Here is a 13,366-nt window from a genome sequence, read left to right as displayed (position 1 = left end):
GTACTGTTCATGAATGTCATTAGGTAGCGGGGGCGTGGCTCCGAGCTCCGCGTCAGTCACCCGGCGTCACCGGCCGTTACCCGCCGTCACCCACCGACCCCCCGCGTGCAAGTGAGAAGTGGTGCTGCATGCAACGAATGCTGTGATACAGGATATGCCAGTGGCCTACACATGACGTTTGGGGTCTGCTCTGTGGTCCGTCTGTCTCTGTCGATCTCTGCGTTGTCTCTCTGTCTCTCCCTCCCCCTCCCCTCCTCTGTCTCTTCAACCTCGGCCCGCGCTACGCCGCCTCGCCAAGAGTCACCGTCTACTCAATCTGGACGACGCCGACCTGGGCGGGACGCAGGACGCGGTCCTTGATGAGCCATCCGTCCTTGGCGACGTCAATGACCTCGCCCTTGTCGCGCACGCTGCCGTCTGGCCGCTTGGGCGCGACCTCCTGGGGCACCTGGAACGTCGCGTCGTGGTGGTTGGGGTCGAAGGGCTTGCCGACGGGGTGCTCCATCTGCTTGACGCCGTTGAGCTCAAACGTCTGGAACAGGCCCTTGCGGGTGAGCTCGACGCCGGTGAAGAAGCTCTCGAGCGGGGAGCCCTTCTCGATCGGCTGGGGAACGTGCTTGAGCGCGGTCGTGAGGACGTCGGCCGTCGAGAGCAGCGCCTTGGCAAAGCTCTGGATGGCAAAGTCCTGCGCCTTGGCCTTCTCGTCGGCGCTCCGCCTCGTGAGCGTCTGGTAGTCGGCGCGGAGGTACTGGAGGTCCTTCTGCGATCCGTCAGCACACCTCCCCAAGCGACAAGGACTCGGCAACACCCACGGTCAGCTCCTTGACCTTGGCCTCGAGCTCGGCAATCTTCTTCTCGTCGGCGCCGGCCTCGCCCTCAGCGGCGGCGGGCTTGGCCTCGGCCTCGGCGCTGTACGCGCGCACGGCGGCGGCGCGGGCCACGACGGCCGGGCGGGCGACGGCCTGGCGGAGCGAGGTCGAGACGGAGCGGGCGAACATGTTGTTTGGGTGCGTTGGGGTGCGGTTGATGAGTCGAAGCAGAGGGCAGTCGCTGGAAAAGTTGGACTTTGTCCGAGCAGAGCCGCCGAGATGGGACGAGGGTAAATGGGGGGACCGGGTAGGGTCGGGTATCTTTGCTTTGCTCCGGCGGCACCTTGCCGCGCAAAACGGACGGCGCCGTGGCTGACTCGGCGTCTCCCATCAACAACGACGACCTCAGCTTCCCTCTTCCCCTCGTCGACGACCCCCCCTCACAGCCCAACTCGTACATATCATATCATACATGGCATACAACAGTCGTGTCCGTGTCCGTGTCGTCTCGTCTCGTTTCTTCTCGCAACGTCGCTCCTCCCCCCGCCTCGGCCGGCATCGGCCTCTATCCTGACTTTAACAGGGCAAAGTGCGCGCCAAGCCCCCAGTCGTCGTCGACGGCCGTCGGCGCATCGGGCGCCATGCTCGGCGGCATCGGCAGCGGGAGGAACCAGAGCGAGGGGAGCGTCGGCGTCGGAGGGGTCTGAGGGCCGCCGTCCGAGCTCGCCGGGGACGCGGAGCGCGGCGGCGTAGGCGTGTCCGCCACGAGCGGGGGCACGTCGTCGCGCGTCACGCTCAGCGGCGGCGGGCGCGGCGCGGGCCGGTGCAGCGGCTCCTGGTCGCGCCGCTTGAGCGAGACGAGGCGTGGGCGCGCGGTGCGCACCACGTGCGCCTGCTGCACTGCTGTCGGGAGCGGTGGCAGCGGCCGGTGGGCCGGCCTCGGCGGCGGGCTATGTGCTGGCCTCGGCGGGGGAGCGCGGTGGGCCGGCCTAGGCGGGGGCGGGACGGGCGGCGGCGCCTCCTCCTCGATACTGGATAGCCGTGGTATTCTGCCCGTCAGCGCCGACTGGCGAGGCAACCTACCTCACGATCGGGGGGCGCGTCTTGCGCCGTGGCGGCTGAGGGGGCGGGGCGCGCCGCCTGACGACCGGGCGCGGTGGGACGGGCGGCGGTGCTGGCTCGCGGGCTGGCTCGGTCTGCCATACCAGCTCGCCCCAGACGCCCGTCTGGGTCACGCGCTTGAGCGGGGGCGGGTGTGCTGCAGCGGCCATGGTGGTGGGTGGGTGTCTAGTGTGTTGCGGTGCGGCCTGTCCGTTTTAAAGCGCTCGACGCTGGGCAGGGGCAGGGCGGGCGATTGCGTGAAGCAACGACGTCGCCACTGTTGTTGTCGTGGTCGACGCGTCCGTTTCGTGTATGTGTGTGAGAGTGTGAGATGCCGGGTGGGAGTGGGTCCGTCGGTGTATCGGGCGGTGGGTAGCTCCAAGGCTCCACTCGGACTGCCTTGAGACGAGATGGTGTGTGCGCCTGGGTAATGTCTATCTCGTCGATATCAGAGACGTCGAGGACGCCGGGGGGTCCAACGACTTTTATTGTCGGCGCGGTGGTGGCTGCGGGGGAGGGGATGGTGGGGTGGTCGTGTCGTGACGCAAGCACGATTTGCATCTACCCCCCCGTTTTCATCGTTTATGATGCAACCTGACGACGGGCAAGGTGGGTGGGGCAGCAGTAGCTCATCAGGCAGCAGCAGCAGCTGAGGAGGAGGAGGACGAGAACGAGCAGGTGAGCTTTGAGGTGCCGGCTGTCGGCCTGGATCCACCTCGATTGGAGCCTGTTTGATCGACCTTGTCGCTCGTTGGCTGTCGCGCTCTCTCGGTTGGAGCGAGCGAGCGACCTGCACCACGCGCAGCAACTCAGAGCAGGCAGCAAGCATCACGAGCACCCGTAATTGACGCAGTTCTTGTGCCTCAATCTCTTCTCTGGCGCTGCTTCAGAGTGGTGCCTCTGCCGCCGTGCCACCCTCCCCCGGCACCCCCCGCGCCACCCCGTGACCCATCATGACCCAACGACGACGTCATGCGCGTCTCATCCACCCACCCACCACTGCACCACTCTGACTAGCAACTCGGTTCCACTCTCAACGTCATTGCTCCGTTCCAGTGACATTCAACGCGCAGCACAGCACACACTCGCACACAATGGTCGCCGTAGCGCTCCTCGACGCCGCCACATGGCTCCTGGGCATCATCGGCGCCGCCGACACGCCGCACCCCCAACCCGGGGCTCCGGCCTCGCCCCAGCCAGTGCCCTGGGCCGACGCCCGCAAGCGCGCAGAGGCGCTCGTCGCCAACATGACCGTCGTCGAGAAGGTCAACATCACCAGCGGCGTCCTCGGGCCGTGCCAGGCCAACTCGGGCGCCGTGCCCCGCCTCGGCGTCCCGAGCCTGTGCTACAATGACGGGCGTGGGTGTCGACGTCCTAGAGGGAAGGCGAGCTGACGCCGAGTCTAGCCGCCGGGCTGCGGTACACCGACTTTGTGACCCAGTTCCCGAGCCAGTTCACGACGGCCCAGTCGTTTGACCGCGAGCTCGTGCGCGGCGTCGTCGAGCGCTACTCGGCCGAGTTTGCCGGCAAGGGCGTGAACGTTCAGCTTGGTCCGGTGCGTGTGCGTGCTGGACGCGGCTGACGGCCAGCTGACTGGCGGTCCATTGGGCCGGAGGTGAGGAGGGCGACGAGGCAGAGCTAACCCCCAGCCCGTTCACAGGCCGCAACTTCGAGGCCTTCTCCCCCGACCCGTACCTCTCCTCGACGCTGTCGTACGTCTCGATCCGCGGCGCCCAGAGCTCCGGCCTCATCTCGTGCGCCAAGCACTACTTTCTGTACGAGCAGGACCCGGTGTGCTCTGGGCCCGTGACGGACGACGGGCACAGGACAGACTGCCAGCAGGTGCACTCGCTAGTCGATGGTGAGTGGGCGTGCGGGTCGGGTGGGGGGAAGGAAGGCGGGGGAAGAGTGTTGGTGGGCGAGGTGCCTTCCTCGGGGGTGGGCGGGCTGGCTGAGCCAGTCCATCTCCAAGCGCAGAGGGCGATGGGAGGAGGAAAGAGGGGGAGAGAGAGGAAATCGAGGAAGGTGGTGATGGGGACGAGGAAGGCAGGGACAACCAGCTGCATACTTACATGCAGACAAAACCGTCAAGGAACTCTACCTCCCCTCCTTCGCCGAGGCCGTCCGCGCCGGTGTCGGCGCCGTCATGTGCTCGTACAACCAGATCAACGACACGCCCGCGTGCCAGAGCGACGACGCCATGAACCGTATCCTCAAGAAGGAACTCAACTTCCAGGGCTTGTGAGGATCCGAGGTGACTCAGTCGCTAACCTCACAGCGTGCTGAGCGACTTTGGCGCGACGCACTCGACTGTCGAGTCGATCAACGCTGGAATGGACCAGGAGCTGCCGGGGACGTGGTTCTGTGGGTTCATCGCGCTCTTTCATGCTAACCCACCAGTCGGACAGCGCTTGCTCAAGGCCCTCAAGGACGGCAAGGTGAAGGAGAAGCGCCTCGACGACATGGTCTTGCGGTAGGTCGCAAGTGTCACACTTTTCTGACCTACGCAGCATCCTCACCCCGTGGATCGCCTTTGGCCAGGCAGACGCGTGGAAGGAGGTCAGCTACCAGATCTACAACCTTGCCGACGAGGTCAAAGTCTGGGGCCACACCTTCAAGAACCAGCACTTGGATAACCGGCGCGAGGACAGCGCTGAGTTTGCAAGGAAGGCAGCGGAACAGTCGCATGTGTAGGTGTGCCGCATGTGTCCGTCACCTAACGCTTGCAGACTACTCAAGAACGACGGTGTGCTCCCTTTCAAGAAGAGCCTGCGCCGGATCGCCCTCTTTGGCTCGGACGCAGACTACCCCACCACCGTGAGCGGCTGCGGCCCCGACATGTGGTGCACGACCGAGACCAAGCGGATGCACTGGAACGGGACGGTGACCATCGGCGGAGGATCGGGCGCGGCGTACCCCAACTATGTGGTGCGTGGGAGGCGATGAAGTGGCTGTCAGCTCACTCTCCAGGTCCCACCTATCGAGGCCATCTCTCGCCGAGGGCGGGAAAGCGGCATGCGGGTCGACCATGTCCTCCGCGATGAGAAGGAGTTCTACGGGACCATCGGCAACGTTGCAATCGCCTCCGAAGTCTGCCTCGTGTTTGTCAGCGTGTTCCAGTACGAGAGCTGGGACCGGTCGACGCTACGACTTGACCGCGACGGCGAGGAGCTGATCAAGCACGTCGAGAAGAAGTGTGCCGGAGATGTTGTCGTCGTCATCCACTCTGGTGGCCAGGTTCTCGTCGAGGACTGGGTGGGTCGCGGTTCCCGTCACTGCTAACCCATCAGATCGACCTTCCCAAGATCAAGGGAGTAATCTTCGCCGGCTATCCCGGGCAGGAGACGGGCAACGCGCTCGCCAACGTGCTCTGGGGCGACGTGAACCCGTCTGCCAAGCTGGCGTTCACCATGGGCCGCAAGGAGTCTGACTGGCCGCCGAACAACATCCTCCGCAAGGTCAAGAAGGGTCACGCGCCCCGCCTGCACTTCGCCGAAGGCCTCGCGATCGACTACAAGTGGTTTGACAAGCACGACATTGACCCGCGCTTCGAGTTTGGCTTCGGGCTGAGCTACACCAAGTTCAAGCTTGCCGATCTTGAGGTCGAGGCCAAGCACTCGCCCGTGCAGGACACGGTCCAGCAGACAAACGAGCAGCACGAGGGCAAGTATGACCTCTACGACGTGCTGCTCGAGGCGTCTGTCAGTGTCACCAACACGGGCGATGTGTTTGGCGGCGAGGCACCGCAGCTCTACATGTCGTTCCCGGACAGCGAAAAAGGCCAGCCTCCGCGGCACCTGCGCGGCTACGCCAAGGTGTGGCTCGAGCCCGGCGAGACGAAGCGTGTGACGTTCCCTCTGGTGCGTGATTTCACTAATCCTGGCTAACCCAGCAGCGCAAGAAGGACCTCGCAGTGTGGGATGTGAAACGCCAGCTGTGGTACATTCCCAAGGGATCGTTTGTCTTTTCCGCGGGGCACAGTTCCCGGCAGCTGGTGCTCGAGACGAGCACAAAGGTTGAAGCCTAGCGAGTCGGCGCTGTGGCCTTGGGCCCGGACACTGGCCGCTGGACACCAATGCGATGCAATGCATGTGCGCGAGCTCGCGCTGTTGTACCAAGCCTATGCAAGCGGTTGTATGTGAGGGGGTGGGGGCGGGTGCGTGCGTGCAGCTGTGTCCACACGTCGCGGCTATGCCCACACCTCTTCTGGGGACACGAGCACCTCGCGGCCGTTTGCGCGGACGTATGTGCCGTCCTGTTCTGTCAGTGCGATCTCGCGGTGCGCACGCACCGTGTCCTTGGGCATCGACTTGCGCATGTCGAAGCCGTCGAGCTCGTCGCGCGTGCTCCCGACGCCCTCCATGCCGTTGTAGTAGTCTACGACGCGGCGGAACACGCTGTACCCGAGCTTCTCATACATGGCGATCGCGCGGTGGTTGTTGCAGCGCACGAAGAGGTCGACGAAGAATGCGTCGACGCAGTCGGTGCCGTCGGGGTGGGAGCCGTTCGCCCCTTCTGTTGCTTCTCCTTCTCTTTCTCCTTCTCCTCCTGCTGCCTCGGCCCACCCCGCCGACCCATCAGACGACAGCCGCTCCAGCATGGCCATGCACACGCGCGCGAGCCCGAGGCCGCGGTACGCGGGGCAGATGGACAGGGCCGTCAGGTGCCCGTGGTGCTGCTTGTCTGGGGGCGGGGGCTCGTCCTTTGCGATCACTGGGGGGTGAGGGGGCGGGGGGTCAGCGTCGGCGCGGTGGGGGTGGGGGCAGGCGCTGCGCCTACTCACTGTACGCGCGCACCTGGTCGTCGAACGCGCCCTCGACGGTGTAGCACAGATCCGGCCACTGGGCGACATAGCTCGCGTAGTACCCGTTGTGGTAGGTCGCTGTCCACGGGTCGGCGTTGACGGCGTGGAAGCGGAGGATGTCGGTGGCTTCGAATGGGCGGAGGATGGACATGATGCCGCCGAGGGGGGAGGAGGGGGGCTGTCGCACCGTGCGGGGGAGGTGGGCCTCGTGTCGCGCCGTGTCTGATGCCTGGCCGCGTGTCGAGTTGTCGGCGCGCCGCGCTTGTTGTCTGTCGAGTTGCGAGTTTTCGGTGGAGTTGGTGGAGGCGACTTTTGGCTCGCGGCGAGTTTCCGATCGGCCAGCTGAACGACAACAGTGAGATGAAGTACAACGATGCAACGACTCGTCGACACCACCACGCATCACTTGATCACGACTGCACGCCCGGCCACGACCATCACGTGCGCGCCCGCCCCCCGACCGCCCCCGCTACGCCCGGAATGCCGCGCCTGACTTCGGCGCTGTTGCGCTGCGCGGTGACTGGTCGGGTCGGTCTCGCTGCAGTGTCCACGTGAGCTCGAGCTCGCGGGCACATGATGCGGCGGCGCGTAATTATGCCTGGGTGTCAATTCACATGCCGCCTAGCGAGCGACTCGCCACTGGGCACTCGGCACATGCTAGCTCGACCACCTCGGTGTACTTGGAGATGCCTGTGGCCATGCTCACCCCGCCGCCACCTCGGCCTCCACGTCGCTCCTCCCCCTCGGCCCCCGCTTATCGCGCGCTAACAGTCAGGCACTCTCGGCCGCCATCTAATCGCCACGGCCAGCACGGGCTGGCCGCGCTGGAATCTCCGCTGGCAGCGACGTGGGCGGGGAGGGGGTCGCCTCGCGCAGAGGGGGCTCAGCAGATCGGGGTGCATGGGAATGGCGACTGCTCGACTGCGAGCGCTCTAGTGCCGCATCAATCCATCACATGTCACGCCACTGCCCGATCGGACAAAACGGGGCCTGGCCGTGGCAATTTTGCCTGACGGCATCGTCATGGCCACCCACCTCTGCAGCGACGGGGAGATAACGCGCCTCGGCGATTCGGGAGGGAGAAAGGCCTCCAGCTACGCCATCTAGGGGGAGCAGAGAGGGATAGGATAGCCCTGTCGATCTGCAGGCTGGCCCGAGACATGGACAAGGACGCGGGCTTGCCGCCGCGTCGCCTCCGCCTCGCCACTCGCCTCGCCTCCCGTCGCCACTCGCCTACACCACTCGCACCCACGCGCGCCCCACGCACAATCAGCACAACTATGCGGACCGCGGCCCGACCTCCACCTCGATAAGCACGAGCGCGGCGCGGTCCGATCGTGCGCGCGTCCGTGTCCATGTCCGCGTCAGTCAGCGTGTCGCGCGCCATGACGCGAGCGGGGGCCGGGGGGTCGGGCGCGCCAGCCCAAGTCGCACCTCGCGTTACTGCCCTTTTGTACTCTTGTCGGTCGATGAGAGCATGAGTAATGCGTCTCTGCGAGATCTGCGGCGACTACACCCTCGACTACACCCTCGACTCGAGGCCCGATGGCAGAGGAAGAACACGTCGCACAATTGCCGTCGGTCGGGAAGACGACGGCGGTAGCTCCTGCTCTGCCCCCCCTCGCACCCTCATTCCTCGTGCTGCGCTGCGGTGCAGAAGTCCTACTCCTGCACGAGTCCACGCTTTGGCCACTCACTCCGGGAAAGGTAACCCGGCGACTGGGAGCACATAAAAGGCGACGAGGCGAGCAGCAGGTCGCATCCTCATCGCACTCGCACAACCCCCTTGCCCTTGCTTGACCTACCCACCCCTACCACCTACCACAAGCCACATTGCCACTGTGCGTTGACACACCATGTGCTGGGGCTGCATTGACGATACCAGTCTCTGCCACATCGGCGACGAGACGACGACGACCACCACCAACAACAACAACAACATGTCCGACGCCAAGCCAACCTCGACCCGTGCGCCCACCCCCGACCTCGAGGACACGGGCGACGCAAAGTCCAACATTGCCGTGCTCGTCTCTGCGCTGGAAGCAACCGACATCGAGGACAACGACGTCGTCGACGACCCGACCGACCCGACCGAGCTCGTCGACCCCGACGCGCCCGAGGCCGCGGGCGACGTGCACAGCCTCGCCGAGGTGCTCCGCCTCCAGCTCGCCGACCTCAAGGACGAGACGCTGAGCACCAAGGTGTCGGACTGGACCAAGGTGCTGCTCACGTCCACGACACAGTGGGCGCGCGCGGCCGAGGCGACGGGCGCCGCCGAGGCCGTAGAGTGGGACAAGTTCCTCGTCGAGCACGCCGCCGACCTGGAGCACGAGCAAGAGTTCATCACCAAGGCCGGCGAGCTCCTCGCCGCCACAAAGCCCAAGCTCCACCTCGCGCCTGGCGCGCCCTCGCTCTCGGTCGAGGCTGCGACGCCGATCGACGCAAGCGCCACCCCGATCGAGGCAAAGGTCGACCGCATCGAGGCGACCCTCGCCGAGCGCAAAAAGAAGCTCCAGAAGGACCAGGTCCACGCCCACCGCATGCGCTCGAGCCTGTCGATGCAGCTGTCCGAGCTCGAGGAGGTCAAGGGGCTGCGTACGGCCGTCGAGGCCGAGATGGAGCGCCTCGACATCGCCGGCAAGAAGGCCGCGCCGCCGCCGCCGGTCGCCGTCGTCGCGCTCTCGGCCTAGGCGCCACTGTAGTCCAAGTATAATAGCCTGTGTATAGTGTGTAATGTATGATGGGTTGCGTGCGGTGTGATGTGACGTAGGTGGTTGCGGCGCACCAGACTGATGCGGATGGCCAAACGCCAAGCACCAGCACCCAAATGCGTCAACGCTGCGTCGTCGCCAATGCACGCTGCAGCATGCACGCGCGCATGCATGCATGCATGCACACGCCCACGCCCCCCGGTCATACAGTAAACAGAGTACGCATGCACCGCGCGATCAGAGGCACCTCCCCCCACCGCCGACTGACCGACCGCGTCACCCGCGCATGCGGTGTGAACAGAACGCTCAGGAAAGCCACTTGCGGCGACGCGATCCTCTCCCACCCACCACCCACCACCCCACCGAGCGTATCCGGTGATCAGCGTCACTCAGATCGCACTGGGAAGGTGGAAGCTTGGGATGTGCGTGAGCTGGCGGGAGGCGCCGGCCGGCCTGGCCACTGCATGCGGGGGCGCGCGTCAGGTCGGTGGGGGAGTGGTGGTGGAGTTGATTTCTGGTGTACTTAATTGGCGAGGGGGGGTCGAGCAGTCTTCCCAGCATCGTCCAAGCAGACTCTACGGCAAGCACAACGACACCAACAGCCTCAGCGACACCTCAGCGACACATCGCGACACCCACAGCAAGTCGCACGACCGCAGCCACCGCTCCCCAACCGGCCCCCGCACCCAACCCCACCCCCATGCCCTCCCTCCGCATCTGCCTCTCGCCCGGGCCCTTCTCCACGCCAACCTGGAGCCCAACACACAGGGACAGCCTCAAGCCGGTCCACCAGCACTGGTTCACGACCCCTCTGCGTGCGTTGTTCTCCCCTCGATGCCGAGCTGACCCGCCAGACCCAGGGAGCCAGTCGCGCGCCTCCTCGGTGCCGTCTACGCCCGGCGCCTCGCCCGCTATCTCGCCCATGCCCCTGCCCTCGCCCCCCGTCGACCGGTGGAGCTCGACGCCGGACTGGACGTCACTGACGCGCGCCGTCTCGTCCCCTCTATAGCAGCCGCACTGTACCATGCATGTTGTATCATCTGCCAGATGGTCGAGGCGGAGGCGGCCACTTAGCCTGACGCGCCGGGTTGCCGTGCCTGGCGTCGTAGATCTCTCGCTCCACGGCCCACTAGCCCCAACTCAGCCCGTCACGAGACTGGCTCGCGGCTACCCTGGCACGTTGGGGCAGGTTGCAGGCCCAGGGCATTGGGAGGGGGGATGTGTGCCGCGTAACTTGGCGGGGCATGCCGCCCACCCTGCCACCCATCCCCGACGCGAGGTGGCCTCGACTCGCGTGTGGCACTCGCGCGGCGCCAACCGCCGTGGCTGGAGGTGAAGACCGGCCGACGGCTCATTTACCACTCTGCTTGTGATCCTGCTGGCCATGCACACAGCGCTGGGAGCCACTGGGAGCCACTGGGAACTGCCCGGGCTGGTTGCTGCACCTCACAAACGGTTTACTGCACCGCTACAGCCGGGCGATGCCCTGCGCGCGTCCCGAAGAAACAGCACGTGGAGCTGGACGACCCGACATTCCTTCCATCGCCTGCAGCACGATCGGGTGATGGGTGATGGGGCACGCACACTACACGCTGCAGATACCGCACTCGGGGTAGTTAGCGTCGCCTGCACCTCGCATCAAGCCCTGGCGGCCAAGAAGACAGCGAATGAGCGGGTTGTGCAGGCGCCACGCTCAAGATCGCTTTGTTTTAAGGCTTGCTTGGTATCATTCCACAAGTTGTGCTGGCCGCCGCGGTGTAGCGCTGCATCACGGGACTCGTGGACTCGTCGACTTCTGGAAGCCTGTCCACGGTCAGCGGCCGCACGGCTGCGCGGGATGAAGGAATGTACATTACGAACATAGCGTCAACCTTCGTCGCTCAAGGCTGCTAGTCACTATGCCAGGACCTGCATCCTTAGCCTGTCTCTCACTGGTTAGTGGCACACAGCGGGGGCCACTACATGCCTCATTCCCCCCCTAGGAGCCAGTCAGCAGGTATATCTAAAGCCGCCGGCGCCGCCTAGCTCTCTTCCCCTCAGCAACTCAACACCCCCAATACACCAGCACTAATCACACAACATGTCCAGCAACAAGGTGAAGCCTTCCACCCTCCCGTGCTGACGACAGTCCACCCAGCCCGAGATCACGCCCAAGGATATTATCAACGATTCGGCCGTGACGTCGCTCGAGACGGGGAGGCAGACGGCCACGATGGACGACATTGTGAAAGTACGTACGCTCCGACGCGGCGGCTGACATGAAGTATGAGAGGGAGCAGGCTGCCAAGAAGGCCGCGGCGGCCAAGGCGGAGGGGAAGCCCGAGTTGGGAGGAGCGCTGGGTGGCGGATTCTGAATGTCGGGCCGCAGTCGGTTGCCGTTGGGCTGGGCGATGGAGAGGCCAGCGTGATGACGGCGTTCGTCCTCCAGTACTATGGATGCATGCGCCACGTTTCCATGTTGCCGGGCCATCACGGTCACGAGGCAGCGACGGTGGTGTTCCCGGGTACATAGGTGCCGCTTTGAACGAGGCTGCGGAACACGCCGAGCTGATGGCAGCGTGCAACTGGAGTGATACGGCCGGCGCATGCTGAATGGTTCTCCATCGTCTTGGGATACGCTTGTGTCTCTACGCTGGCCTGGTACAGCAAGATGCGCGCCCATGCCGCAGTCTGTCCGTGACTCGAACTGCAACCTCGTGTCAAGGTTTAGCTAGTCGCCTTGGGCTGGCTGCCACGGCCACAAGTCGAATGCCGTGCCAGCCGCCGCTGTGTCAATATGAGCGTCTCAAGCGATAAGTACGAGCGCAGCATGCACCGCTGTGCATGACGCCGCATGCTGCCAGCAGGAGCCCCGTGGAACACGAACATGTCCAGAACGCCATTCTGCCACAATCAATGACGTGTGATTTTTTCGGCGTGCAGGGCCCCGGCCCGCGCGCCGAGATATCGACATGGTGTGATGGCGCCGCGGCCCCCTCGACATGGACAGAACCCCCATCGACAGCCTCAACAACCACCACCAGCAGCCATGACCGTCGTCGCGCCCGTTTTCGACAAGGCCAACCCCAAGGCGGAGAAGTGAGCGTGCCGAGCGGCCACCCGCTGACCCCAGGCTCTACCCCTACCACCTGCCCTTCTCGCCCGAGTGGGCCGAGAAGAAGGACATCTTCGGCTCGTCGACCATGATGATGGCCGGCGGCGGCATGTTCATGCGCAACCCCCTCATCATCTGGAGCGCCATGGTGCTGGCCGTGCAGCAGTATGTGACTGCTGAGCCGCTGCGCAAGGGCAAGGACGCGGCGAGCCCGCTGGCGACGATTGGGTGAGTCGCGGAGAGGAGCGAGAGGAGCGAGAGGTGCGCGGGGTGAGGGAGGGGAAGACAGACTCGCCACGAGGAGCGCGAGTGCGACGGCGCGACCTCGGCGGGAGGATGATCTTGTCCCACCCCACCCCCGGTCCCGCACGACCAGCCGCAGCGAACATCTACTGACCCCCACAGCATGGCCCTCTCCGGCGTCTTCGCGCTCACCGTGCCCAAGATCATGCTCGCGCCCGAGACGGCAGCTGCCGCGGGCGCTGCCGCCGCCGCCGCGTCGTCGTAACTTGGGATCCATGCAGCGTTGTACCTGGGCGGGCCGGGGCGGGGCGGGGGTCGGAGCGCTGTCGCGTCGGCGCGTCGGGGCTTTGGAACGGTGGCTGACTCGGAGTAAAGAAGGAGGCGGAAGGGGGAGGCAAGCCGCCGAAGAGGGAACAATGGGAGGGCGAGGTGCGGGGCTGACGTGCTGATCTCTGGCTGATGTGCTGATTCTGACAATGCCACTTGTTGCTGAACAATGGCGAGCGAGCGAGCGAGGGTGACGAGACGAGGTGAAGGAGGCGCGAGGCGCGAGAGGGTCGCGAGGTACGGGGGTGGGCGGCCAGTGCGAGTCGATGCGCCTCGT

At 65.3% G+C, this 13,366-nt stretch overlaps 8 protein-coding genes across 8 annotated transcripts; 5 read left to right on the top strand and 3 right to left on the bottom strand.

Moving 5' to 3' along the window:
- Positions 1–307: 307 nt before the first annotated feature.
- On the bottom strand, positions 308–998 carry Q8F55_001422 (uncharacterized protein; the record flags this gene model as incomplete). The annotated part of the gene is made up of 2 exons (XM_069350044.1): positions 308–760; positions 813–998. The coding sequence occupies 2 exons, from the start codon at positions 996–998 to the stop codon at positions 308–310; spliced, it is 639 nt and encodes a 212-aa protein (XP_069213588.1).
- A 376-nt stretch (positions 999–1,374) lies between these two features.
- Q8F55_001421 (uncharacterized protein) lies at positions 1,375–2,080 on the bottom strand (the record flags this gene model as incomplete). The annotated part of the gene is made up of 2 exons (XM_069350043.1): positions 1,375–1,840; positions 1,893–2,080. The coding sequence occupies 2 exons, from the start codon at positions 2,078–2,080 to the stop codon at positions 1,375–1,377; spliced, it is 654 nt and encodes a 217-aa protein (XP_069213587.1).
- Positions 2,081–3,004: 924 nt separating this feature from the next.
- Positions 3,005–5,937, top strand: Q8F55_001420 (uncharacterized protein; the record flags this gene model as incomplete). Its single annotated transcript, XM_069350042.1, has 12 exons — positions 3,005–3,269; positions 3,317–3,465; positions 3,500–3,525; positions 3,560–3,771; positions 3,989–4,151; positions 4,189–4,274; positions 4,311–4,383; positions 4,421–4,600; positions 4,640–4,838; positions 4,881–5,165; positions 5,201–5,770; positions 5,806–5,937. 12 exons carry the CDS (start codon positions 3,005–3,007, stop codon positions 5,935–5,937), a joined length of 2,340 nt encoding a protein of 779 aa, XP_069213586.1.
- Positions 5,938–6,099: 162 nt separating this feature from the next.
- On the bottom strand, positions 6,100–6,865 carry naa20 (N-alpha-acetyltransferase 20; the record flags this gene model as incomplete). Its single annotated transcript, XM_069350041.1, has 3 exons — positions 6,100–6,165; positions 6,202–6,623; positions 6,694–6,865. 3 exons carry the CDS (start codon positions 6,863–6,865, stop codon positions 6,100–6,102), a joined length of 660 nt encoding a protein of 219 aa, XP_069213585.1.
- A 1,705-nt stretch (positions 6,866–8,570) lies between these two features.
- Positions 8,571–9,404, top strand: Q8F55_001418 (uncharacterized protein; the record flags this gene model as incomplete). Its single annotated transcript, XM_069350040.1, has 1 exon — positions 8,571–9,404. One exon carries the CDS (start codon positions 8,571–8,573, stop codon positions 9,402–9,404), a length of 834 nt encoding a protein of 277 aa, XP_069213584.1.
- Positions 9,405–10,125: 721 nt separating this feature from the next.
- On the top strand, positions 10,126–10,434 carry Q8F55_001417 (uncharacterized protein; the record flags this gene model as incomplete). The annotated part of the gene is made up of 2 exons (XM_069350039.1): positions 10,126–10,240; positions 10,280–10,434. 2 exons carry the CDS (start codon positions 10,126–10,128, stop codon positions 10,432–10,434), a joined length of 270 nt encoding a protein of 89 aa, XP_069213583.1.
- A 1,071-nt stretch (positions 10,435–11,505) lies between these two features.
- Positions 11,506–11,779, top strand: Q8F55_001416 (uncharacterized protein; the record flags this gene model as incomplete). The annotated part of the gene is made up of 3 exons (XM_069350038.1): positions 11,506–11,520; positions 11,563–11,655; positions 11,690–11,779. 3 exons carry the CDS (start codon positions 11,506–11,508, stop codon positions 11,777–11,779), a joined length of 198 nt encoding a protein of 65 aa, XP_069213582.1.
- A 674-nt stretch (positions 11,780–12,453) lies between these two features.
- Positions 12,454–13,027, top strand: Q8F55_001415 (uncharacterized protein; the record flags this gene model as incomplete). Its single annotated transcript, XM_069350037.1, has 3 exons — positions 12,454–12,503; positions 12,538–12,747; positions 12,925–13,027. The coding sequence occupies 3 exons, from the start codon at positions 12,454–12,456 to the stop codon at positions 13,025–13,027; spliced, it is 363 nt and encodes a 120-aa protein (XP_069213581.1).
- Between the last annotated feature and the right edge of the window lie 339 nt (positions 13,028–13,366).

The sequence above is a fragment of the Vanrija albida genome (assembly GCF_041260175.1).
Source record: "Vanrija albida strain AlHP1 chromosome Unknown contig_1, whole genome shotgun sequence".
Lineage (NCBI taxonomy): Eukaryota > Fungi > Basidiomycota > Tremellomycetes > Trichosporonales > Trichosporonaceae > Vanrija > Vanrija albida.
Note: the sequence above shows the minus strand (reverse complement) of the source record. Positions and strands in the feature narration are given on the sequence as shown.